Source organism: Crocodylus porosus, unplaced genomic scaffold (assembly GCF_001723895.1).
Source record: "Crocodylus porosus isolate Cpor-Errol unplaced genomic scaffold, CroPor_comp1, whole genome shotgun sequence".
NCBI classification, from domain to species: domain Eukaryota; kingdom Metazoa; phylum Chordata; order Crocodylia; family Crocodylidae; genus Crocodylus; species Crocodylus porosus.
Genome location: NW_017728906.1, coordinates 65470807 through 65497443, shown reverse-complemented (window position 1 = coordinate 65497443; position 26637 = coordinate 65470807). Strand labels below are relative to the sequence as shown.

Sequence of the window (26637 nt, the reverse complement as noted above, 5' to 3'; positions counted from 1 at the left end):
ACAAGAGAAGACTGAGGTGGGATCTAGTGGCCTGTTACAAACTAGTCAGAGGGGACCAGCAGGCATTGGGGGAGTCCATGTTCCCCCAAGCACCACCAGGAGTGACCAGGAATAACGGTGACAAGTTCGCAGAGGGTAAATTCAGATTAGACATCAGGAGGTACTACTTCACTGTCAGGATGACTAGGAGCTGGAACCAACTTCCAAGCAAAGTGGTGCTGGCTCCTACCTTGGGGGTCTTTAAGAAAAGGCTAGACAATCACCTTGCTGATGTCGTTTGACCCCAGCACACTTTCCTGTCATGGCAGGGGGTTGGACTTGATGATCTGCTCAGGTCCCTTCCAACCCTACTAAGTATGAAAATATGAATTGGTCCCCCAATTTGATTCAGATTTGGAGATTTTGCCACCAAATTGGGCTGAACCTCCTCCAAATTGAATCAGCACCTGAAGTTTTGCACAGCTCTAATCTGGAGTACTCTGTTCAGTTTTGGCCCCACCCTACCCACTACAGAAAGGATGTAGACAAGCTGAAGAGAGTCCAGCACAGGACAATGAAAATGGTGAGAGGGCTGGGAACATGACTTCTGAGGAGAGACTGAAGGAACTCGGCTTTCTTAGTCTAGAGAAGAGAAGACTGAGAGGAGATTTAATAGCAATTTTCAACTACCTGAAGGGGGTTTCGAAAGAGGATGGAGCTAGACTGTTCTCAGTGATGGTGGATGACAGAACAAGGAACAATTGTCTTAAGTCACAGCAAGGGAAGTTTAGATTATATATTATAAAGGATTTGCTTACTAAGGGGGTATTGAAACACTGGAAAAAGTTACCCAGAAAGGTTGTAGACTCTTCATCTTTGGAGGTTTTTAAGACATGGGTAGACAAAGCCTTGGCTGGGATGATCTAGTTGGGTAAGGTCCTGCTTTGAGCAGGAGGTTGGACTAGAAGACTTCCTGAGGTCCCTTCCAACCCTAATTTTCTATTATTCTATGAATCACAAGCTGAATCCAAAAAATTGAAATGTGAACCTATAATGTCAAAAACAGTTTAACCTTTTATGGTCTCTCTTTGCAAGAGAAGAATTGCTCTACTATTTTTCTAGCGTCATAAAGTGAGTTAAAGCTAAGAGCTGGCATTTTTAGAGGAGTGCCTTGAAAACCACTGTTCTAGTCCCACTTTAATTAGTCAAGATAGGACATAAGTGATCTTTAAGTAATAGACAGGCCTTGTACTAGTTATCTGCAGGAAAAGAATTTCAGACAATAAGGTCAAAGTGGAGGTAGTAATACATTTATCAACCAATAGACAAAGGGCCAGATTCACCTACAGAATTATGCTGGCATGAGCCAGAGTAGATCTTTGCACAGGGGTTCATTATCCGGCACTCGACCAAGGAAATGGTTGAAGCAGTGAGGAACAGTCACTGGGCTTTACCATCTACCCAGTTTCACTGGACTGAAGAGGGCCAGAGTCTCAGAAATAGATAGTACTGACTAGGCACAGAGCATAGAAAGGAAGTGATAGGTTTAACACATCTCCTCTGCAGTTATCCTTTTGGTGAAATGACTATCATGTGCAGGCAGCCTAGATAAAGTGGAGAGGTATATTTTATCCAACCCTGCAAGAACACTGGTGAGAGATACATACACAGAGAAAAGTACAAAGTTCAGTCAAAGAAAAAAAGGGGGCCTCTGAGCAGATTACAAAATAAGGTATTTGGGACAGCAGACCATGTAAGAGCTGACTCAACATATCTGTAAAAATTACAAGAAAGGCAGAGCAGAGCATGAGAAGTAGATAAGAATGAAATAAAACCACTTCGTAAGTATGCAAAAAACCTGGGGTCATTGATATACTCAAGCCAGGAGGCTGCTCCAACACACTAGTTAAAGCATGTCAGAGCAGACTTGATTAACTGAGTCTGCTGGAGCGTGGCAATTGCCATGCTCCAACTAGCCTCTGCGTCTTGTGTAACAGTGCCCCCACACTACAAAATGGTGACGAGGGCACTTTAAAGCTCGTCTGATGAGTTTTAGATAAAGTGCCCCCACCTCCATTTTGAAGCACAGGGATGCTGATACATAAGATGCTCCGGGAACTCTGAGAGCTGCTCTAATTAAAGTGCCTCCTCCCTGTCCTCCACTCCCAAAGCATATGTAAAAATGCCCTGAGATAATAAGCAAAGCCTCCCTTCTCCCCTCCCATTCTGAAAACAGCTTGAGGCTGGCAGGCAGTACAGACATAAGTTACAGAAGGCATTCTGTTTTGAAACGTCTTCATCAGAACTGTCATACAATGAGGGTTCAGATTTTCACTGGATCAGCCATTTTTGAAGCAGTCTGCAGATGTGCACTTGTGTTTGGTTATGGCTATAAACTGCTTTCTGTGGCCAGATCGGGTGAAAATTGTCACTTCTGTAGCTCACCAAGACACTCTCATAGACCCAGAGGTACAGCCTTCCATCTTCAGCTCCCTCTGTGAAAAAATAAAGTTTATTTCCTACCTATGGGGACTTTTTATCATCTTGTACCATCTACACTTTTACAAGAGCCTGATGAAGGGATTTTGTTCCCAAAAGCTTGCAGAAAAGGACAATTTTCTTATGATTTCCCAGTTGGTCTAATAAACAGTATCATTTTGGAATCAAGAATTCTAGTATTTTGTATGTCTTTTTGTCTCAGATCAACACAGCTACCAAGTACACCCCTAAATATATGTTTGGCACTTTTATAGTCTTTTTTTTACTTCTTTCAAAACACTTTCTGAGGTGAACAGACTACCTTTTATAAGGAATGTGCAACAGCTACAGAGCTATGTTATGCTGTACAGCTGTGTGAATTTTGACCAGTCACTCCCATCAGTGCCAGAACCAGGAATAGAACTGTGACTTCCAGACTCATTCTTGTGCCCTATCCACTAGCACTGGAAGACTATGGAGAATCAAGAAAGGATCAAGAAAGGAGGGAGCAGCGCACTGAAAAATAAAGCTAACAAGAAAAAGTACTTATGAAAAGGAAATAAATATTATTCAATTTTTATTTTTTTTAAAAAGGAATTACCTTCCCGCAGCAAAAGTGCCTGTTCCACTTTGCTATTGGGGGCTGCAAGTTCAAGGGCACATTTGAGTTCAGCATTCCTGCACTTCAAGCTAGCACCATAATCCGTTAACAAGTTAACAACGTCTGCACTGGATTTCCTAGCTGCAGCATGAAGTGGGGTGTCCAATCCTTTACCCAAGTCAACATTGGCTCCTTTAAAGAACACACATACACACACAGAGACATGAACAGGCCACAGTTACCATTCACTTTGTTTTTCATCATTTAACTTAAATGCATCTGAGGATATGCAAGAGTCTTCCATTACCACAATTATCTTGTGATAACTGTAGTGCTTAGTCTCCACAAAAACCAGACTGCTATATTAATAATCTTCAAAACACTTGTGAGCAAAATCAGAGCAAGATAAAAAAAATTTAAAAAGGTGAGCAATTGCTGCATCTTTTGACTACCAATTTTAAAACAATTTTTAAAATCTATTGTAGTGGTCATCAGATTAATTTAATTACTTTACAAGAACTGTGAGTAAAGCATTTATCTGGGGCTAATAGAGAGACACAGATTAGGCCATATTCTTTGCTTGTGTAAACTAGCATTGATACACAGGTGACAAACATATATCATTGAGAAGCTGTCCTGTCGTGTAGGGCTCTTTATAGGGATTACTCTAATGAGCATCTTCTCTTTGGATAACTGATCTTCCCTCTGTATTTAGTGAGCAGTGGATGAAGTGAATGCTTTGCCTGGCTCTTGATTTTCTGACACTCTAAGGGAACTGATTCAGACCACACGGTAAAGCATATGCCAAATTATTTGCCACTCTTATACGTCATAGAATGAGAGAATCCCATTTTTTGTTCCAATTTCAAAAGATGCATTATATTTTCAATATATTAGGAATGTACTCTTTGTCCCAAGTGGACAAACAATATTTAAGTGGCTCAAGCATGGACAGTTCTTGCCCTACCCACAATTTACCTAATTCTAGAAGCTTCTTGACACAGTCTATCCTTTGATACGTGCAGGCCATGTAGAGTGGTGTTCCATGCTGAGAATCGTCTTGGTCAATATCAACATCATTAGCCAAGAGAATTTCCATACACTCTCTGTGACCTGGAAAACAGAGAAGAAGCCGTCTCCTCTTACTACTTTCCAGTAGGACACCTGACAAACACAAACTGCATATATAATATTAGATTAGAATATACAGAATAATGTGGAATAAACAAAAATATTTATCCCTGGGGACCAGACTGTCAGGAGCAGATTATTTTTCAATAAGTATTTAGGGATAAAAAATAAATTCAAGTCCACTTAGTATAAGCTGCACCCAAAATCCTGAATTTACCTCTCTTTACTGCTTCATGAATGGGTGAAGCAAGATGATTCCCTAGCTGTGCCTTGGCTCCAAATTCAAGCAGCATGTTGACACAAGCCGCACTGCCACTGCAGCAGGCATTAAATAGAGGAGTGATCCCATCAACAGTGACTGCATTGACCTGAAACAGCAAGACAGGTATACAGCAATCTCTTTTAAAAGGGCTGCACTTCATTGCATGCCATGCACATACTGACATTAAATGCATCATATGGATACATGGATTTTGTTTAATTTCAGAACCTTATAATTCACAGCATTCAGTTACACACCATAGGAGACGCCATCATCTTTCAAGTGCTGTCCTTTTCTATGAAGGACAGAACTACAGGACTCTGACAGTAACTACTATAAAAGTTCCTGCTGCGATCTGCTGAGAAAATTGATTTTTTTTCTAGGAAGCTTTTAGAATGTTAGGTTTCCAGCAGCCTCAAATTGAAAAGTAAAATTTCTGAACAAAATCTTATTTTCTGACTTTATGAGAGAAAGGGGGAGAGCCAGAGAGAAACATTAGAAAAATATTAACAACAAAAAAGGTGAAAGTGCAAAAGTGTGTGGCCTTCTGAAGGCTGAGCATGAAATACTTGTCAGAACAAAAACACTGGTATCACCAGAGATTGAAAGCCCCTTCCCTGCAACACCCTTCATGGGGCTGCACATGTAGGATTAGCTGTCCATCTTCTACATTGCAGAGTGCCCCGTTGATGACCCAGTGTGACACAAACTGATTTACACTTTGGTGCAAGGTGAAGTGTCCAAATTCAAGAGGGGGAGGGAGAGGGAATAGCTGATGTTTTCTCTGAAAAAAATTCATTTAATCAAAAAAGGAAAAGACGTGCCTTTCTAGCTAGAAAATTATTTCAACAGAAAAAATTCAGCTAGCCCTAATCCCGCCATTGAAATGGAGTTTAAAAGGGTTTAGGTGAATATTTTCCCTTGCCTACTTTAAAGTAAGGCCAAGGCAATAAGACTGTCCTAATTCTGCACAAGAACAGCTGGAACCTCCAGTTCTCACGGGGTAGAGCTCCACAGCTGAGGTTCTGTACCCAGCCTGCAGGTGAAGGATCCCAGGCTCCTGGAACCCAATCTCAGCATATGGGGGTGATGCCAGACCCCCAGACCCAATCCTGGCACTTAGAACAGGGCGGGGGTGATGCCAGCCCTGGGGCCCGATCCGGGTGCAGACCAGCTCTGCACTACTCATTTGGCCTTCAAGGCCAAACGCACCGCTATTCAGTAGCATCCACATCTGCCACAGTCAGAGAGCTGAACAAAAGACAGACTGGGCTAGATGAACCATTAGTGTGACCCTCTATGGCACTTTGTTTGTTCTTATGTTCCTACTCCAGAGCTACATTATGCTGCAGAGCTGCACTTTACTAATTCTGTGACTAATGAAAATGATTGTAAAAGTATTATCTAATCTAAGTGGCTTCTAATTTGAGAGCAGAACTAAACTGAGAGCAAAACAGGACACAAAGGATAGGAACACTTTTGGAAGAGCAAGAGGATTTTGCAGGAAAAAATTAGTACCAGGTCAAGGCTTAAGGGTTGTACAGCAAAATTTCATCCCGCCCGGGAAAAAACAAGGCATTAGAAATGTGTTGACTAGCACATTGAAATTAGCAAGATACTAAACACTGTCTTACCCTTAACTAAAGAGATGTTTAAAGTACAGCCATGTATATAAACATATGAGCTGTCTGTGGGTCACATTTTTAAGGGTCACATTTTTAAGATTGCTTGTCCTTGTTTACAAGATGGTGAATCATGTTTTATGCCATGTTCATTGAAGCTTCCTCCCCTCCTTAACATAATGTCGTCCCTCCTATTATAGCCACAGCCCTGCCATTTGAGCTTCTGAACACCAGAAATGAGTTCTGCAGCTGGGCAAAGTTCTGTAAGAAGCACATTAGCCTTCATTTTACCAGTGGTCAGATGCCCCTTTCAGATGAGAAACTCCCATAGGACTTTGGAACTCAAGGGGCACTGAGAGACATGCAGGCCCCTACTCTAACTCATGGTGCTTTACATAAAGCACCATGAGTTAGAGCACTCCCCGCCCCCAACCCAACAGATCTTCACCTGTTGGGTTGGGGAAGGGGGTGGAAATCAAGCCTGCCTGCAGGAGCCCAAGGAGCTTGCCTGCAGCTGAGGAGCTGCCCCGGCCCCTTTCCCCTCCCAGCTCCATGGCACTTCTCAGAAAAGGAGGAGGGAGCAAGCTGCTGGCTGAGGTTTGCCTGGCCTGAGCTGGAGAGGTGGGGGAGGGGGTGGGGAGCTCCAATCCACCTCCCCTCCCAGCTCAGGCCAAGGAAACCCCAGCTGGCAGCTTACTCCCCCTCCCTTTCTGCAGACAGCTCCAAATGCCCCACAAATTAACTTTTGTTCCCTATGGTGCGCTAAAGTGGAGAGCCTTCACCTGATCCCTCATTTGATGAGGGTTAATTTGTCATGCGACCGGCCACTTTAAAAGCATTCTTCAGCCATGCACATGTGTCACAGCATGTCTGCAGAGTGCTTTCAGGGGGCTGACTGAGCATCAAACATAACTTCTGTCTGCACCCAAGATGATAGCTGTCCCTTCCGACAAGTTACCTGCTCCCTTCAAGACAGGGTTCCTGTTCCTTTGGGGCCCCCTATCCATCCTTGACCTCCCTTTTCCTGGTAAGCCTAAAATCCCCCATCCTATACAGCTTTTAAAACAGTAGGTGGAAGACAGTAAGAAAATGGTTGTAAACACTTGGATTTGATTGATTTTATAAGGGGCAGCCAATCAGACTTGAAGTGAAAGTAAAAAGACTGATAAAGAAGAACAGCTTCTTTCATTCTTTTCTCCCCTGGGTACTGACTTACTTGATAATAGAGAAAGGAACATTAGGAAGTCTAATTTCAGAGTAATGACTTAGTAAGAAAGACAATTAAACAACAAAAGCACTGAAGAAAAGCAACAGAATGGGGCACTCTTTATCCAAGAGGCTACATGTCTATTAACTTTAAGTATAGGGAGAAGGAAAAAAAGGAGTGCCTGAAACAATATTTTACATTCAAGAACAAGAATAGAAGAGTAGCAACCGAGATGACAAAAGTGACAACTGATTGTTCAGCCTCATGATTTTCTGGGTGCTGGAAAGATATGCTGTTAATAAACCAAACCATTGCTTCATTGTCCTTTCTTTTTTTAAAGAACAGATCCCAAACAACTGGAAATGCAGTGAAGCTGGGAATCAGTATTTGTTTTTTGCTCTCTAGGGAATTAAAAGTTAATATACAGTATGCACAATTATTTAATAAATATAGTTTCTCCCACAAATAGGCAGTTGTTAGATTGGAGTTACTCAGTTTGTTGCCCCTCAACATGTCAATAGCTCAGGACAGTAATTAGAGGAACCTGTAACCAGGCTGAATGAAATATATTTCATTAAACTCCAATATTTCCATTTTAAAATGCATTTCACCTTGGGTCCAACTTGGGGGAAATGTTGCTATTTTATTAACAGATAAAAAGTTTCATTTCTTTAAGCCCATTTATTTTTTATTTATATGCAAGTCTCAAACTAATCTCACAAAAAACCATGGGAAATTCCAATAACCATTCTGAAGAGAAAAAGATAAATCATTCACATAACGATCATAATGGCCTGGTTATTCCAATTTTTTATGTTCATCACAGTAAAGTTTCACAGAAGAAAAACAGAAGGGAATATATTGGACACTAAAGCTACAACAAAGCTTTGAGATCCTTCAGGATGAAAGCTACCACTAAAGAATCTTAAACAATTTATTATCGGTGAAAACAGAGCATTTTTTCCCTTTTGTGTCTAGAATTTGTCTGTCTTGATATGTGCAGCTTGGAATCACTGTCAAAGATAACTGTATCACAGAGTACTGATCACGCCTTCAGAAGTTTGGCTCCGTTCCTAGCATAGGCTGCATGACTAACTGCATGTTCTAGATTACGTCAACATATGCCAACTATGTATCATGTAGCTACCAAGCACAGGCTCCTATATTCTTTTTCAACTCTACAAACCCATGTAAATAACTATGATCTTTAACACTCACTCGAGCGCCATTCTCCAGTAAAACTTTTGCACAAGCAACATGGCCACCAAGGCAGGCCTCATGGAGAGCAGAAACTCGGTCTATTGTCACAAGGTTCACATTGAATCCCTGGAAATCAGAAGAGAGATATGAAAACAGGCAGATGTATGTGTTGGGGGGGGGAGGGAGGGGGCAGCAGCCCTCACCACAAACAAAACATGAAATGCAAATGTTGCTGTTCCAGAACGGCCAAGACTACATTCCCTGCTCTTGTGCAAACTCCTACTGAAATCAGCAAGAGTTATTGCAGAACATGCAAGAAACAGATGATTCTTTTTTGACACTACAGTCCTTGACACCAACTAGCACCCCCAAATGTAGATGGGCAGCAAAAGGTAAAAGGAAGCTGCTGTATGATACAGGAAACATCAGGAAACACTGTACTTCTTTAAACTCCAATAGTGAATTAACTTCCTTATTTCTAGATACAAATAATAATAATAGCTCATAAGCTATATTTTTATCTGTAAACTAAATACAGCAATATTACTGGTCTAAGTTACATTATACTGTTTCCTTTTCCTGACTTTTCTAGAAAACACTTTAAACAGAAAAAAACAGACTTTTGAATAATAAACCCTTTCTAGGAATGTCTGAATAAGAGCTCTTTTATTAATTTACATTTGAACAGAAAACAGTGATTCTCACCCAGGGTGCCATGGCACACCAGGGTGCTGCAAGATCCTTTTAAGGGTGCTACAGGGTGCCTCACAATAGTAACACTGTTAGGTGTTAATATTTTGAGGCAATATTCACAAAATAAACTCACAAAATTCACAAAATAAACTCAGAGATTTCAAATAGGAATCCATAATGTCAAAATATAATTCTTTGCAACAGAAGAATTGCTCTATTCTTTTTCTTTAATTAAAAAACAAATGAAAACTAAAAGTTGGCATTTTCAATGGGGTGCCTTCAGTGAAAACAACTATTCAAATACTCACTAAGGGAAAACAGCACAAATATGCTTGAATCCAAACCTGTGTGGAATTTTGTGAATACATTTTTCAGATTACAGCAAAGTCAAATAGAAAATAAAAATTTACACCCACATGCAAGAATACAATATGAGCCAACTCTACTATAGTATAACACCGATAACACATCCTGGTATTTCAAAATGCAGTTGTTGCAAATATCTGATGCAAAACACTGAGCAGCTCACAGGATGGCAGCAGTGTGCTTTCCTCCTCCTCCAACCCTCCCTCCACCCTATAAGTAAATTCTATACAAAATTACTTTTATGTATAAAAAGGTATAAAAACTTGTGGGCAGTCGAATGCTGGGAAATTGGCCAGCTGCAATCCACTTATATGATAAGCAAAAACAGTCATAATACTCCATAGCATAACCATTTAAAATAGAAAAAGCAAATATATTTAAGTAATAGCTAAGCAATCACGTTGATATTAAAACATGACATTGAGAACCTCTCTGGCTTTAGGCATCAGAAAGGGAATAGGCAAGATTCCTTTTGCACTGGTAGCTTATTATCTTAGTTATCCTTTTTTTTGTTTTCAAGTTTACCACACAGTCTCTTTATAAGAAGAAAGGTTTTCTACAAATCCCTTGTGTGAAAAAAGAAATGACAGCAGTGATATAGCATTAATTAAACACATTCCTCTAACATGGGAAATGCAGCAATCTACAACACAGGAAAATATTTTATCAGAGTAATTCCTTTAATCAGCAAACGCTCTTTGAAGACTCAGGTATGGGATGTGAAAGTAGCTTTCCCCATAGCTACATTTATCCAACACTTCCCATTTTTATAAAGGAACTGAAAACAGGGTCTTATACTTTTAAAAATACAGATATTTGTTAAGGTTTCTCAGTGGGTACTGGCAACAGCTAGTCTTTTGAAAATGAAGTGCTTTGCTTTCTGGCTTTCATGGGAAGACTTTTTTAAAATCACCTCACCTCCAATTCCTTGGAGGTTGTTTCTAAATCACTCAGGTGCTTTTGAAAAATCTTCTGTGTGACTTTAAATAAAGCTACATGTTTAATATTAACAGAAGGGTAAGTATCTGAGAAACAGTGATCAGCTGGTATGATACTGCATGAACAGCTTTACCCTTTCACTTATCTTGCTGCTGTGGATCAGCTCTGTCCCACTCTCTATAGATTATTATTCCCTGCCTAACCAAATAGGAGCCCACTCTTCTAGCACTGAAATCCTCAAAAATAACAAATTCAGATACAACCACAGGTAAAACAAGCAGTACTGTGGTCCTTATCATAGCTGAAGCATCCTTGTGCCCAAGCCAGCCACGGTGTCTACATGTGCATTGCTGTGCACTCAAGAACACCACTGTCAGATAGGTACTTCTGTTTACAAGTGCTAAACTATGACAGAGTCAATTAGTTTACTGCAGTCTAATAGGACCATACACCTAGACACCAAGACTTTACTGTGGAGGTAATTAGGCAACACCACAGTAAACATCTCATGTAGATGCATCCACTGAAGGGGCAGGGAGTTCATTTTTCAAATTAATTACCTGAAGGTGAAACAGAAGAGAATCAGTTTTCAAATTTCAAAGAAGTGGTTGTGGTACCCTTTAAATAACCACATACAAGTAAATGTCAGGAGCTGGGGATTTCTTGGTATTCACTCCAGTCCTTTTAGAAATCCATCATTTCATCCTCAGGCTCACTTATGCTCCACACAAATCCAGGGTCTCCCTCAACTTTAATGTGGAAAATCACTGTATTTCTCACATAATGGGCATAAGCAAGTAAGTGTGAGCATGCATCATTTTGGGTCTCTGTCATGTATCTCCCACATTTATCAACTGGCAGGTGGAGAAATAAGATTAGATCTCAGGAGATTAATCTACTGCAGAGCAGATTAATTAGCTCCACACTAAATATCTTGTGTCTATATGTTCGGCCTCATTAGGCCACAGGAAACTAATTAACTCCGCAGCAGGGTAGTACTTGTAAATACAAGTACTATCCTACTGCGGAGATATTTACTATGCTGCAACACACATGTAGACGTTGGCCTGGGTGTAAATTGTACCTGGTCTGCCCAGCCAGCAGGGGGACTATATTCCTGCTTGCTGCCTAGGCACATGGCTTGGCAGATGTAGGAGCCTTGTGTCCCACCCAGCTCCTCCACTACCCAATGCAGTCACCTGTTGCCTAGGCCTGACCCCCTGGTATCTCCTGCCAGCCTGGGGTTGCTTCTCAGAGTCCAGGCCACACTGCCACTGCCAGCTTGAGCCCTGGCCTAGCCCCCATACCCCCTGCCAGCCTGGGGCTGCCCTGGCACCTGCGCAGCTGCTGACAGAGCCAGGAGCTGCCCCTGGATGCTGCAGGGGGGCAGAGCAGGGCAGAAGCAGCCCCTGACTAAACTGTTCCTCCTGGGCTCAAATTGCTGCTGTCCTAAGAGCATCTGGAGCTAGGAGCAGTGTAGACTGCATCTGGGAGTAGTTTACTGCAGTGCGAATTGCTCCACAGTTTATTCAGTCGCATTAATTGCACATATAGGTGCACCCAGGATGAGGTCTCTTGGATAGCTGTAGTAGTGGGCACTGATAGAAAAGGCACCAAAAATCTAATAATCCTAACCTGTCCCATTGTCCTTACGCACTATGCCATACCGCTTCCTATCTCCTGTTCACTGCCCTCTGAATTCTTGGCTTCAATTGGAGTGGAGACTACCCAGTCCCTTATGGGACTACCACCCACCCAACTTGTATATGCTCCCCAGTTTATGCCTTTCTAAAAGGCGTTAGTATCCAAGGTGCCACCTTTTGCCTCTCCCCAACTAGGAACATACCTGACTGTTTTATAAAACAGTATTTACATTTAAACCTATACATAAATTATTTTAATGTTATTTGATAAAAATAGGATATTTTGCCTCCTCTATCCCATGTAGCCTGTTTTTAGGGTTAGTCCTTGAAAAGGAAGCCAAAAGTTGGAAAAAATCTGAAATCTAAAAAAAAAAAAAAAAGATGGCATCTAATGAATTTATTTCTGGTTTCTTACCTGTGCAATCAAGGTTTTCAAAGATAAGAGGCGCCCTTGGAATGCAGCTTCATGAAGAGGTGATCGATCCGCCCATGAGCCTAACGCAGCACAGGCGTTAATCCAAATACAAAATAAAAACATAAAAACAGAGATGCAAACTGTTCCAAATGAACATAGGAGATATTTTTATATGTACGCATGCACGCACCCAGGTACGCACACACACACATGCAAAACTGACTACAAAATTCATTTCAGTGAGAGAAGATAAACCTTGAGCCCTTTTGGAATAGCAGGGCACTTCTTTAAGTATTTAGAAAAAAGGTTCATGGGTGGAAACTTTAAATGCAGCCAAGTACGCGAAGAGCACAAATCCAGTCCTGCTGAGACTCTGTGGTACTTGAGAAAATTCCGCCCTCTGGTCCTAATTTTAAAATCTTGATGATAGCCTTTAATTGGTAACTTCAGCAGAATGCCTAGCAAACCAATTTAATATGCTCACAGCAATTTTCTCTCTGACTTAGCAAATAAGAATTATGAATGTCTCTACCTTTCCCTCCAACCAGGTTAGCAGATATTGGTATTTTACCTCCTCACCCAGGAGTTTCAAAGAAACACTGGCCAGTGCTCAATTCCTGCTTTTCTACATTATTCTGAGCAATTCATCTCAAGTAAACTCCCCAGTGAGAACTGTGGGATGTCTTTTTTCTTTGTCTGTCTGTGGTTCTCCTTAATTTTCTGCTTGGTTGAATGATTATACAACCTAAAATTAGTAGCTCCACTTAGAAACCTTATTTTAGTTGTAAAGATTCAGAATTTGCTGGGGATGTGTTGCCATTTAAGACAGAATTATGTCAAAGTCCAAGCATTCTTCCCAGAGTTAATAGCTACCACAATAAGATGGAAAGGAACCTGTAACATTATTTGTCCTAGTTCCAGCTGTTTCTTTTTTATAGAACCCTTTTCCTTAACATCTTCATTCTTATGTACTTTAATGTATTAAAGCTCACATTTTTAGGAGATGGGGAAGTACAATTATCTCCATTTTGCAAATGGGGAACCAAGATGCAAAGAAATCAGTGAGAGTTACATCTTCCTAATATATCTGTGGATCTGGACTTAAATTTTTTGGCCAAGATCACACAGTGAAAAAAGTAATTGAACCTAGGTCTGCAGCATCCCAGGACCACTGGCCCATTCTTCCTTTATGCTGGGTCCCAATGTTTCAACTGGAACAAGGATGAAAATAGTAACAGATTAAAAATGCATGATCAGCACTGGCCAGATGCACAATATGAGAAGGAAAGATGGGAAATCCATTTATATTGAAGGGGCTGGTCAGAGATGCATGGGTGCAGAAAAGCTAGAGCTATGCATTAAAATCCATGCATTAAAAGCAGATTTATTCTTTATGTTACTTTCTTCCACATTGTTTGTTGTTGTTGTTCAGTGTTTTGCTCTGTGGTGGGGCAATTCTTGGCCTTTTCATAGTTTATTCAACAGAGAAAGGCAGAACACAGAGTAAGCCTTTGTTCATTACCATTACTGCTTATTTTTTCTGGCTGGCATTAAGCAATCCTCAAATGTTCCCCCCTTCCCCCATCAATCTCAACATCCCCACCCACCAAATACACAGAGACATATTTACCAGACCAAAACATAAATAAATAAATAACTATTAAAGCTGTTGCCACGTTTCATAAGTCTCCCAGTAAATACAGTCATGGAGTGACCTCCAGGGGTTGCTTGCTCAGGACAGCTGCATCCTTGTCTCTGGCAGAGTTCCTGGAAACCAGCCTGGGATTCACTTCTAAAGCAAGGGACAACCCAGACTTCTTCCAACTCTGAGACCGCAAACTTTTAATATTTCACATTTCCTGATTCTCTGTGGCCCTGACTGAACAGCCAGTTCCCCTCCTGAAAGAGGGACTACACCTTCTGTTGGGAAGATCCACGGCAGTCACTAATACCAAGCAGCGCAGCAGATAATCTCTGCATTTACTGGGGCAAAGGCCACCCACCCACAGGTCTCCTGCTCTCTTCAAAGGGGTTAATCAATCCCTTCTTCCCCAAACCAACTTTGCACAGCCCTGTGCACCCTCACAGATACTCAGCTGCTCCCTTTCTAGTCTCTCCAGTTCTGTAAATCTCCTCCACTTCTCAGTCCCCAGACTCTTCTGGTCAGGAGCTGCCAACCTGGTTGTATTCCTGGGTGTCGGGCTCCACATCAACAGTTTTGTTGATGTTAACAAAGCTATTTAAGGGCCCCTCCCAACAATTGAGCTTTCTGCCATGCCACAAGAGCACGACTGGAGGTGTGATTGTTGGATCACACATCAGATCCCATCACGCCTTATTGCTAGTGCAGTGGGAGCCTGGGATCATGATCCTGGGCTCTCCCTGCATGGGGAAGAAGCAAGCTCCTGCAGGTGGGAGCCCCTTCAGCTAATGGGGATCCCAGTCATGGAGATCTACCACGCACCCACATGGCTAGGAGTACCACCAGCTAATTTAGGCTCCCAGCCAGAGGAACTGGCTTCTTGCCCATGCAGGGCGAGTCCGGGATCATGATCCTATGCACCCCATGGTTGGGAATCCTGTCAGCTAACATAGGGTCCCAGGCATGGGGGTGCAACTGGCCACACTTTCAATTAATGGCATCATAGGAACCAGCCACAAAGTTATTACACAATGAGTTGTTCCTCATTTTATGATGACATTTTATAATTGAATGTATGGCCGGATCACAAATTAAGATGCAATTAACTGGTTCATGATATCATGTCTAAGTGTAAGGTGTGGCAGCAGCCTGAGCATCCTAGGTCACGCTAAAGGTCCATCTTGTCTCATCCTGCATGAAGCCAGCTCTGACACTTAACCCTTCATTTTCTGTACACAGGCTAATGGGGTGAGCTGAGTCATACAATATAACAATGTGAACACAATTAATACAGAAATATCACAATAAAACACCACAGTCCATTCAAAACCCCAAATCACATATGCCCACAACATTAGAGAGGAAAATAAAATCAGAAACCTGAAAACTGCCGTGTTTAGCCTGGATTCTTCATATGAGACAATGACCCAGGGTTAATTAATAACCATAACCTTGGGTTTTTATACATGTGCTCCGGAGGGTGGGGTGGGGGGCACTTTAATTAAAAGCGTCTACAGTGTCACACGTATTAACATCCCCATGCTGAAAATTGGCAGCAGGGTGCTTTGAACTAAAGCTCGTTGAATGAGCTTTTAGTTTAAAGCACCCTGATGCCATTTTTCAGTGCAGGGGCACCAATAGACATGACACTGGACTGCTGGAGCGCAGTAATTACCACGCTCCAGTAGACTCGGTTAATTGAGCCTGCCCTAACACGTAATTACAGTGTATGTAATCAGAGCAGCCTCCCTGCATGTGTATAGGAGTCCCTTAACTCTGCCTTGGTAGAGTTGCAACCATAAAGCATTCCCAGGGAAAGTCATGAAGTGTTGCATAATTTCCTTAAACTTAATAATAGCAATAATCCCAGACCTGCCAAAAATGATCATTAAGATTGCCTGCTACTTTCTCTTCAGCTCCTTACATCTTTAACAAACTACTTGGACTAACATCTTCCATGAGGGGTATGTGCCTTATTATAATACAACATGAGTCTGAAAAAACCTTCAGAGTGAAAGTGTGCTTTAGTGTGCCTCCAGTAATTAATTTGAAAAATGAACTCCCTGCCCCTTCAGTGGATGTATCTACATGAGATGTTTACTGTGGTGTTGCCTAATTACCTCCGCAGTAAAGTCTTGGTACCAGGGTGGGGAAGAAACAAGATCAGAATGGAAGGGTCATATGTAGGACATGGTTTTTCAACTTCTGAGCAGCTCAGGACCATGCACCACGTGTTCCTTGTCAGCGATGGCAGGAAGCAGAAGCTGGAGGAGGGAGGAAAAGCCCAGAGACCCTGATAGCCACAGAAGGAGTGTTTGGGGGTAGGGAGGTGCAGAGCAGATTTCTGGCCAGGCAGGAGCCTTCAGGTTACAAGTTAAACCCTCACAGGCCAGGAATTGGGCACCTCCATTGAAGGAGATGAAGCAAAAGGGGGGTAAACTTCGGGGGGAACAGGAAGATTTGTTAGAGCAATGATTCCCACCCCAACTACCTGAAATGGACCTCAAGATTCCTTGGTCTCACTATCCCTCTGCTGTTAAAAAATACCTATGAAACCCGCAGGCCCAGTGTTGAGGAAGGTAATCCATCACTGACATAAAATAGTCCATTCGACCAAATGGCTCAGGCCTGAGCAGTGCAGCTAAAGGTTCCCTGTTACTGACCTACGTGGTAGTGACGATGACGCCACATGATGACGCTTCTGATTAAGTGTCCCAGGCTTTATATGAGTCTGGCAGAAGGTAGGGCAAGGTGGCACTTTAGAGACCAGCTGGTGGAGAGGTGTAAGTTTCATAGGCAACAAGCCACTTTGTCAGGTGCTTATTCTCCAGCATGCCAGCCTGCCCTGCCTTCTGTCTGGCCGCAGGTTAACAGGCCTAACTACCTCTATGAACAGTCTTTAATTCCAAGACCAAATTATTTTTTCACATGCCATGACTCCTTCAATATACACGGATCCATGAGGCACATACCCCTCATGCATCCGTGCATATTTGCTGAGCAGCTGGTTTAATGTTTTGTTCTCTAGTCCTTGTTCAATTTGCGACCTTAGGACTTATTTTCCAAACATTTTTAAAACCTTGCTCATAAACCATTTTTGTGGGCTTTTCTATGCATCTCTTCACTATCGCTCCCAAGTGCTTTACAAACCTATCTTCATAACACCCATGAAATAAGGAGCATATTTTTTTACATTTATAGATGGAGGGCATTAGAGATATGTAAGTGAGCTCTGAACAAGCTCATTTGGGTACCACAAGGAATGTCACCATGTTAGCTTATCAGTGGGCATTTCTACATGTGCGCTTAACTGTGCATTAGACTAATTTACTATACAGTAAAGCATCACTGTCTACACGTGCATGACAATTGGGTCGGTGTAGATTGATTTACAGCATTGTCAGATAGTCCCATCAGACGCAGCTACCATCCAATGGTGAAGTACAGTACTGTGCTTAAACGTATGTGGAGGCAGTGATGTCGGGATTAGTTTACTCCAACTCAAATTGTGCCTGAGGTTATTCAGTTGCATGAATTGCACATGAAGACACACCTAGCATGTCAAATTAGCCTGGGTGGAACACCACACTACAGAGGTTATATTGCTCCTAGTATGTGAGCTAGCTTAGCTACCTCTGCACAGCACTACATTAAGGCATGTATTCAAGTCACTTATTCTGGGGACCCAATTCTACAGGTTTTCCCCTCCCAAAGTATATAGGTTTATATAGCATTTGTATACAAACCCCACTTATTTTTGTCCTCAGTAACAGTTATGAATACACAGCACTTCTGTGAATCAGAAAGGAGGTAAAATCCAGCTGGAATAAGCTACCCTTATTCTCCCTTAGGCCCCAAATCCTGTACGAGACCACCCATTCAGGAGGTAATAGGACTCGAGTGGTACTTGCCCTTCCCTTTCCCCTGCCTTGTGGCTTTGAGGAAGGCTGCAGGAGAGGAATCAGACAGACTATAGGTCAGCAGAATCAGCTACAGAACCAGCAAAAGCAAAGACCTCTGGATAGTCAGAGTAGTTTCTATAGTTTTGACTGGACTGCCTCTGCTCTGTACTGTTTGGATATTTGCTCTCTCACTTTTTTGAACTTGAAAGTCCTGCTCAGCTCCCAGCTGAGGATTTTAGCAGAACTTTACTGAGCATAAAACTGAGAATGTCTCAAAGGCTTATAAACTGGTGAACTTTGGAGAGCTTTTCATAAGCATGGCAAACGCCTTTCTCTATCAGAGATTACCTTCTGATCAAATTTCAACTCCCTATTCCAAAGTATGGCATACTAGAGCTTCTTAAATAAAAGCTTGCTGATATTTTTAATAGGCACTAAATAGAACATTTTTTCCATACCTTCAGATATACAAACTTGATCATTTTAGCAATTTAAAACAGGGTATGTATAAAGAAGACCAAGCAACCATAGGAGTAACGATAGCGCCCCCACCTATACTTAGCCTTATGCACACAACACATTGTATATTCCAATATATTAAATAAACATATACAGTGCATCTCATCTATATTAGTTACACATTTTATGTTACATACAACAGGGACACTTCTCACCATGAAAATGCACCCAGCTGTATATTTCCATGCAAGTCACAGCAACATACCTCCCTGAAATATATGGCAAATGTAGTTCCCATAAGGGGCATTTCTTAATTCCTCAGTAATGAAAGACATTTCTGAAACACCATGGATTTCCTATATTTCTGGAGGAAAATGGAGCAAGCTTGCTGCTACTTCTCTTGCCATTGCATTACTTTGGGTTATGCTGCAAAACTTCATCTGTAATCCAATACAGTGCACAGGCAACATCATCACATGACCTAGTGTTTTGAAAGACTATCCTTGCAAATGGCAAATATGATACGGTCCTGGAAACCTTGTATTTAGAAAAGAATCTTCATACGGGTAAACCTACCAATTATCAAGTGTCTTAACGGCATTTTGGTTAAGGCACATGAATTAAATACTTCACAAATAAAAAGAATTCTTTGCTAAAAACCCATAATTTATAAGACACTGTGAAGACAAGTACAAAACAACATGACTATTACAAATTCTAGTCAGCAAGTGCCTTATAAAAAAGCTGCTACAGCCTTTCTTTTGACAGGACTCTTGATTTTCTGGCCACAATTTGATTCTGGCAGCACCCTGAAAAGCCATTTTTCACCATAAATAGTTCTATTGACTGCCTTGGACAAACTTATGGTGTAAGCCTATAAGGCAATAATTTTCATAGCTGAGTGGGAAGTAATATTATTAGAAAAGAAACAAAAGTAAATGATCATTTTGAGAGCCTGCCAAATATTCTATTGCCAAATTTGATTTTTATAATAATGTCAACTGCTTTCATTTTATAGCTCAGTATGGTTCAATAAAACAGATATTCTTGGCTTGGATTCAAATGAACAGTAATTACACCCTTCCTAGAGTCTTCCTTTAGGAAATCCACATTCTCTCTCTTTTCTCTTAATGCTCTCTGGTTCTGATTCAAACTTGGTAAAACCCTTCATTATTCACACAGTTAACTCTAACAACCGGTCTGCTTCCTGTACTTAAGCAAATGTTTTCCACACGCAGGCTAATTGTTAGTCTCATATTTTGCACACCCAAAACATGCCAGTGCATGCTGCCACTGTGCAAAGTTTGCAGAAATGGAAAGTGTGGTCAAACCATTCAACTGACACATTTAGAAACTACCTCCTCAACTTCTGGCAACACAATGATTAAAATTTAAATCCTCAAGACCTCCATATTTAGAGAACATGTACTTAAAATTTGAGTGTCTGAAATTCATTTTACCTGGTACTATTCCATAGATCTCTTCTGCTATCCTGGCAGCTTCTTTTCTGTTGCCTTTAACAATATAGAAATGGGTCAGCAGAGCCAAGGAAATCTTAATTAAAAGTTTGAAACAAAACAAAGCAAAGATTGCAAAATAAATATTATTAAAAGCATGGAGTATAGAACTGCCCTCCATTTTGGTTTGCTTTTTGTATAGTTTTCCAGGTCTGCTAAGTTGCAACAGGCTATTATGGGCATCATATTGCATCTATTTTAAAACCTCCAGGACTTGCTGATCCTCATGTTACCAAAAATATATTCAGTTTTTATTTTAGGTTAGAAAGTTGATAGCAAACAACAATGCTGAGTAATAAAGCATTTTGTGGTTTTGAGTGATCAAAGAATATCATTTTCTATTATTTTCTAATATGGAAACAAGGGACTAGAGCCCTGAACCTGGAATGTGTGTACAGAAAACAAAAACATGCACATAAATTGCGAAGTAAGAGGCACATTAGAAGTCATTTTCAATGGGAAAATGTTATCTGCCAATGTCTTATCAATTCCCAGTACATTTATTCTCATATAGAGTGGGTCAATTTACAGTCTGCCTGCTCAGTATCTCAACATGCCAAGTGTACAAAGAAGAAAGGTCAAAAGAAGGAAAACTAGAAAAAATCAGTTTTATGGAACATTGTGTTGATCTATGGGTTAAGGCATGTTTCTCCAGTTAGGTGACCTTCATATAATTCAGTTTCCTGCTTGAATAATTGGTGCGGCTACTGTTCCACAGAAGCAGAATAACAAAAACAAATATAATAAAAGAAAGAAAAAACCCTGCTCAGGGGAATTGAAGAAAAATAAATACCCGTTTGCCAGTAGGCTTAAAAATGTTAAAAGCATTTCAGAGCTGCTTGAAGATAGGTTTTCAGGAAGGTGAAGTGGATTTTTTTTCCATCTCCGAATGATAGAAAATACTATGTGAAAATATTCATAGGAAATAACAATTTTAGAGAAAAAGCTTTTTCAGAAGGCATCCTTCATTTATAAGTATTGTATCCGGCAATTAAAGAAGTATGGCCTTTTGTAATGAGATTTTTTTTTTTAACCAACGTCTGTACAATTCTTTCTTCATTTAAATTTCTTCTTAAAAGCCTTCCCCACAAGTAAAAGAAACAAGAGTATAGCTTTAGTTCATAACAGATAGCATCATCCAGTCAATATCCCATTCACCTCAACTAACGTGTCCATCCTAAGATGCAATCCTGCAGAGAGATTTGACCAGGCAGATCCTCACAGTAGCAAGGAATCTCAAAGAATTTCTTTGGGATGGAGACTTGTATTGGTGTCATAATTGCATAGTTGTATTGTTTGCTGGGATGTTATATATTGAAAGGACTTCTTTGGATGGGTTTTGGGCTGGCAGACCAAACTGCAGGACCTGGGTGTGACCTAATTGCACTCTGCTCTCTGGATGGTGCTGGAAGGATCTGTTTCCTGCCTCTTTCTAGGAGCTGGAGGGTGAAAAGAGATGCAAGTGGGAGAGCCAGAATGTGGCCATGTCCACGCACGCCTGTGCCAGCCTGGAGTCCACAGAGCCTGCTAGAGTAAAGCCCCAGAGTAGAGACAGAGGGAGTCTGCCACATGGGGGCTGCAGCAGAGCAGCAGGAGCAGAGGCAACTCATTGAGGGAAGCAGAGAAGCTGAGACCTCCGGAAACAAGGTGGAGTTTGCTGCAGAGATCCAGGTTCTAGCTGTATTAATCTAAAGGCAAAAGGAATCTGGACTCGTGGTAGTTGTGATTCCTTCTAGAGACAGGGACCTACTGGAACCAAGTGTGGTCTGTGAGATAACCCCCTAGCCAGGAGTCAGAGTGAAGCCTTAGGAGAAAGCGTTTTAAACCTTTACGTTCTGCTCTGTCTTCTCCAGTTCCATTGTAGCATTTTTCCCTATTAAAGTTAGGATTTTACCTACAGCATGGTATAGGGGAACCAAGCCAAGCAGCACTGCATGTGACCTATGCAGCAACCAGCTCATGGGACTTGCAGCCCATCTGGTATGTGGCCAGAGAGCCTGCGGCCCCCAGGCAGTTAGAAGTTGGGCAGCCTTCCCCTAAGAGAATATGAGGGAAATAGTGCAGCACTTGACAAACCTGAGCACAAAGAGCTACATTTCTTATTAACTGAACTCATAGTTCCTGAAAGAGCTGAAATGATTTCAGGTGCATCTTGGTAACTTGCCAGAAGTCAGGGACATCCAGAAGGTTACTTTCTTTGGAAACTAGCACAGAATGAGTAAGAGATATGAACACAAAGAATGCACAGCTCAAATCTAACCTCCAGATTTATAGTTAGCATCTGATGAAGTAGGCTATTACCTATGCAAACTTACATTTCTCTGAACCAGTTAGTCTTCAGGGCTAGGGAAAGAAGTTACACATAAACCATTTTAAGTGATCAGAAACTGGTTTAAACCTGTAACAGAACATAAGTTTCAAAATAGCTGAAACTGGTTTAAGATAAACCTGGTTGAATGTAGTATCAGACTTAACTGATTTGGGTCAAACCAGTTTATGAAACTTCTGTCCCAGACCCCTTCCTGGTTCAAGTTAAATCACAGTCCCCACAACATCCCATCATGTTTTCTAGCTCTAGGCTTGGCTGTTTGCTCCAGCAGAGAAGGGTTGGGCGGAGGCAGGGACTGTCCCTCTGCAGGTAAACCCCAGCTGGGGGCTAGGGTCAGGGAAGGGGGTTAAACTCCACCCCCACCCTCTCAGGAATACTGCTGAGATCAAATGATCCCAGTCAGGTGTCTGTCCAGTGTCCTCTTGAAGACTTCCAAGGTTGGGGACTGCACCACCTCCTTGGGAAGTCTATTCCAGCTTCTGGTCACCCTTACCATAAAGAAGTTCTTCCTTACATCCAACCTGAAACCATCATCTAACAGTTTACAGCCATTGCTTCTTGTCCTCCCCTGGGGTGCCATAGCAAACAGTCTTTCCTCCCAGCTCCCAATATTTACCCCTAGATTTACAAATGTGTAATTAAGAATATTTTAGCACAATAATAGATTCAGTTGAATAAAAAGGTCTTATTTCCTTTTTTTTTTTTTTTTTTTTTAAATAAGCCACCCATTTCTTAATCAATTGGCCACTGTATTGACCATACTGTTTTCTTTTGGTGTAACCTCTGCAAGTCAATTCAATTTGATCCCTAATCTTACAGGGAAAGGTGGTATGCAGAGAACAGCACTTCACAACTCCAATGCAAATAAAATATCCTGGAAAATAATACAAAAATGCTTCACTGGCAATGCATATTTCTGGTTTTGCAGCTGGAGCACAGCCAGTGCCAGTGTAAGTGCACTTCTGTTTTTGCCACTGGTGGGTCCAGGCTCAGGAGTCGGCTGCTGGGGGATTCCCGCCCCCCGCCATTGATGATCTGGTGCCCCCCCCAGGATGCCCATGAAGTGCTTCTAAAATGCACCTTAAAAAAATAACAAATATAAGACTGCTTCCAACAGCTGATTCCACTGTTTATAAATGCTGCACTCTTTTCCTCCCTTTTTTCCTGCATTCATTCTGTCTTTAAGAGCATGATCTTATGTGTATACAGATATAAGCTTTAGGTATAAGTAGTTCTATGGCCTCACATGCATGCAGCTTGTACAATAATTTGCAAGACTAGGATCTGAGATTGCAACTTATTTGAGACAGGGACCACATTTTCTAGTTGTACTGGAAAAGACTAATGAACACCTTGGGACACTGAGACATATGCGCTTAATCTGCAAATGTTTTTATTTTGATGCACAAAACAGGAAACCCAGATAGAAGCATAGGACAGAACTGCAGTTTAGCAAATAGTGTTTTTCTCCTCTGAAATTCTGCTGTTCATTTTATTGTTTATTTAAAAAAAATAAAACACATTTGATAGTGGGAAACAAACCAAGAAATCCTTAATTAGATGACACAAACAAAAAGGAAACTGTAACTGAACTAGTACCAAAAGGAAAGAAAAAAAAAAGATATTTAAGAAAAAGAGGCGTACAGAAATGCCTGACCACAAGAAAAATGATCACGTTACAATTTACTATGCATTTATAGAGCCATCTGCATCATTAAAAAAAGGAGCTGAATAATGCATCTGACAATATGGAGACACTCACACTGGACTTGATATTTGTTCTGATCTTAACAGGTCACTTTCAATAAACATGCTGTTTATATATAAATTCACAGTGTCTGTGCACACAGTGTATAGGCACAGGATGTGCTATGGAATGGAATCTCATTACAGAGAAATTTATGGTTCCCATCATCTTGAAATAAGGAAATAAATCAAATTACTTTTCCTACTCTGAATGAACCTTTACATCAAGAGTAGCAAAGTATTTTTCCATCAATCTTCACACTGAAAGTTTCTCTCACCCTAAAATTTGCACCACATAAGTGAGAAATTCACAGCTTGGTAATAGTTTCCTGATATTTTACATCTCCTAGATGAAAGTATTTTCAGATTTTTAAAATTTCAAAAGTTCCCTTATTATTGGTGTTTATTTTAATACTAGCATTTACCCAAGAAATCTGTATATCTGCTGATATTTTGTGCCTTAAGTTCTGTCTCTACAGCCTCAAACATTCTCTTTCCCCCATTTCCATCACTGCTGCCTGATAAACAACTGTCAAAGGCAGTGCCATCACAACCATTTGCATTTACTCATCAGATTTGCATACTGCAAAGTCCAGATGTCAATCCTTCAAGCATTTACTTGTGTGATTCATTTTATGTAGGAGAGCTGACCAACTGAGTTCAGTGAAACAAGTCATCATATTTGTGTTTGCAGGATCAGGGCAAAAAAAAAGGGAAAAACAGCAGGAAGTGAAGGATCAGGCAACGAAAGGGTATCATAAAATACAATCTCTGAAACATGGTACAGTTGTAACTGAGCTACTTGTACATATAACTTCATTTGCAACTGTTCAAATTATTTCCCCTCACAGCATTCTTTACCATACAAAGTTCTATTTTCAATGCTAGAAGAGTAAGAAGCAGCAGCAGCAGTTCATTAAGTTTCTGTATTTGCTAGTGTTTTGTGGGTCCATTTTAGGTAAAAGCATCAGTGCATTATATTGCAAAGTAAAACATATTTAAGTAACCTGTAAATTATGCAAAATTATGAAAAGGCCTCCTTGGATTAAATATGAGTAATGCTCTGGCACAAGGAAGTTTATATAGTTTAAATATTTTTTTGACTACCCTGCCATTCAAGTTGTATGTGATTTGCATGGAATTTCTATACTTTGTTGGCAATCAAGAGAAAAGTTAAATAACTGAAATCAACATAATACTATTTAAAAAAAAAAAAAACACTATAAAATGAATGTGAAATGACATTCACTTTTAAGAAGTTCTTATAAAAAAAGTGCACCAGATTTTAAAAAGTATGGTGTTTTTCTTAATAAAATATTAACTTAATTCAGGGATCAGCAACATATGGCCCCTAGAGTCAGAGTGTTTTGTTTGTGTCCATACTGAGGCTTGGAGCAAGGACCTATGCCCACACCACTGCCATCACTTCTCCCCACCAGCTGTAGCATGGCCGCAGCTTCCAACCAATGAGCAGCTGGGAAACATTGGCAGTATGGATGCAGCTTCCTGCTGTCCAGCCCCAGGGTAGTTCCCAGCGATCTGTGTAGCATTACATCTGACCATTTTTTCTAATGAGAAACTTGACACTAGACTTTGTAAACAAGGAATCTCATCATCCTTTCAGTATTTCATTAAAATACTTTCCATTCAGTATTTAGTAAAAAGATAAATCACCATCACCTTTGCACCTCAACACAAGATTAATCTTAAAATGTAGATGCTATGTGTATAACAGGATGCATGTTTTAAGTTTTACCCTGCTAAGTTTAAAAATAAATCTTTGTATATTGCACATCCAAATACAAATATCTGTCTGCATGTCATTGTTCAAACTCATAAAACCTTTTCAGTTTACAAACAATGCTATTGCAATAAAATTGATCCAGTGCATTTGACAGAGAGTGCATTGAGAGCTGTTTTACATGAATATAAAATCATACTCATCCTCTCTCTTCTTACACATTCAAAGTTGTTTCCTACAGAGATGCAAACTACTCGGGGAGATTAAGCCTAGCTAATCAGTAAATATGAAGGATCTGAACTCACAGCAAGTAATGGGAACACCCAGGAAATGTACTTAGCATATTATATTTTTCTGTTCATGAATAACAGAGAAAAATTCAGTGTGCTATGTTAATTTTAAATCATCTTTGGTGTGGTCTAAGTGATGTGACAACCTTTTAACATTTTCCCTTCTGAAGATAAATTCAAATGTCATTTAGATTATGAATAAAAAGAAATTATGATGGTCTTTATCTAGCCCTTAGTGGATGTTTTTTCTGTATCTTGCATTTTGCCACGCATTTTGGCACAGTCTACTCAAAGAGTCTACAGGCCTGAGCTATTTTGGAAAGGCTGTCCCTTTATATTATATTATGTTAGGAACTGACATAGTTCTCCCATTCAAATGATAGCTGTGAACAAGAAAAAGCCATAATTTTTACTGATTAGGTTATTCCTGTCTAAAGTATTTAGCATTTTCTAAAATAAGAAAACCAGTTATGGA

At 40.6% G+C, this 26637-nt stretch overlaps 1 protein-coding gene across 2 annotated transcripts in view; it reads right to left on the bottom strand.

Moving 5' to 3' along the window:
- ASB11 (ankyrin repeat and SOCS box containing 11) overlaps positions 1 to 20177 on the bottom strand; it is a 25259-nt gene extending 5082 nt beyond the window's left edge. Inside the window, exons 1-6 of one of the 2 annotated variants that reach the window (XM_019529289.1) lie at positions 20000 to 20177; positions 12537 to 12616; positions 8499 to 8606; positions 4407 to 4557; positions 4037 to 4171; positions 3059 to 3250 (exon numbers count right to left, since the gene is read on the bottom strand). In XM_019529289.1, the coding sequence (XP_019384834.1) occupies positions 3059 to 3250; positions 4037 to 4171; positions 4407 to 4557; positions 8499 to 8606; positions 12537 to 12616; positions 20000 to 20177 (844 nt within the window). The remainder of the gene's footprint in view (positions 1 to 3058; positions 3251 to 4036; positions 4172 to 4406; positions 4558 to 8498; positions 8607 to 12536; positions 12617 to 19999) is intronic. The other variant, XM_019529290.1, reaches the window with a different exon arrangement.
- Positions 20178 to 26637: the final 6460 nt, after the last annotated feature.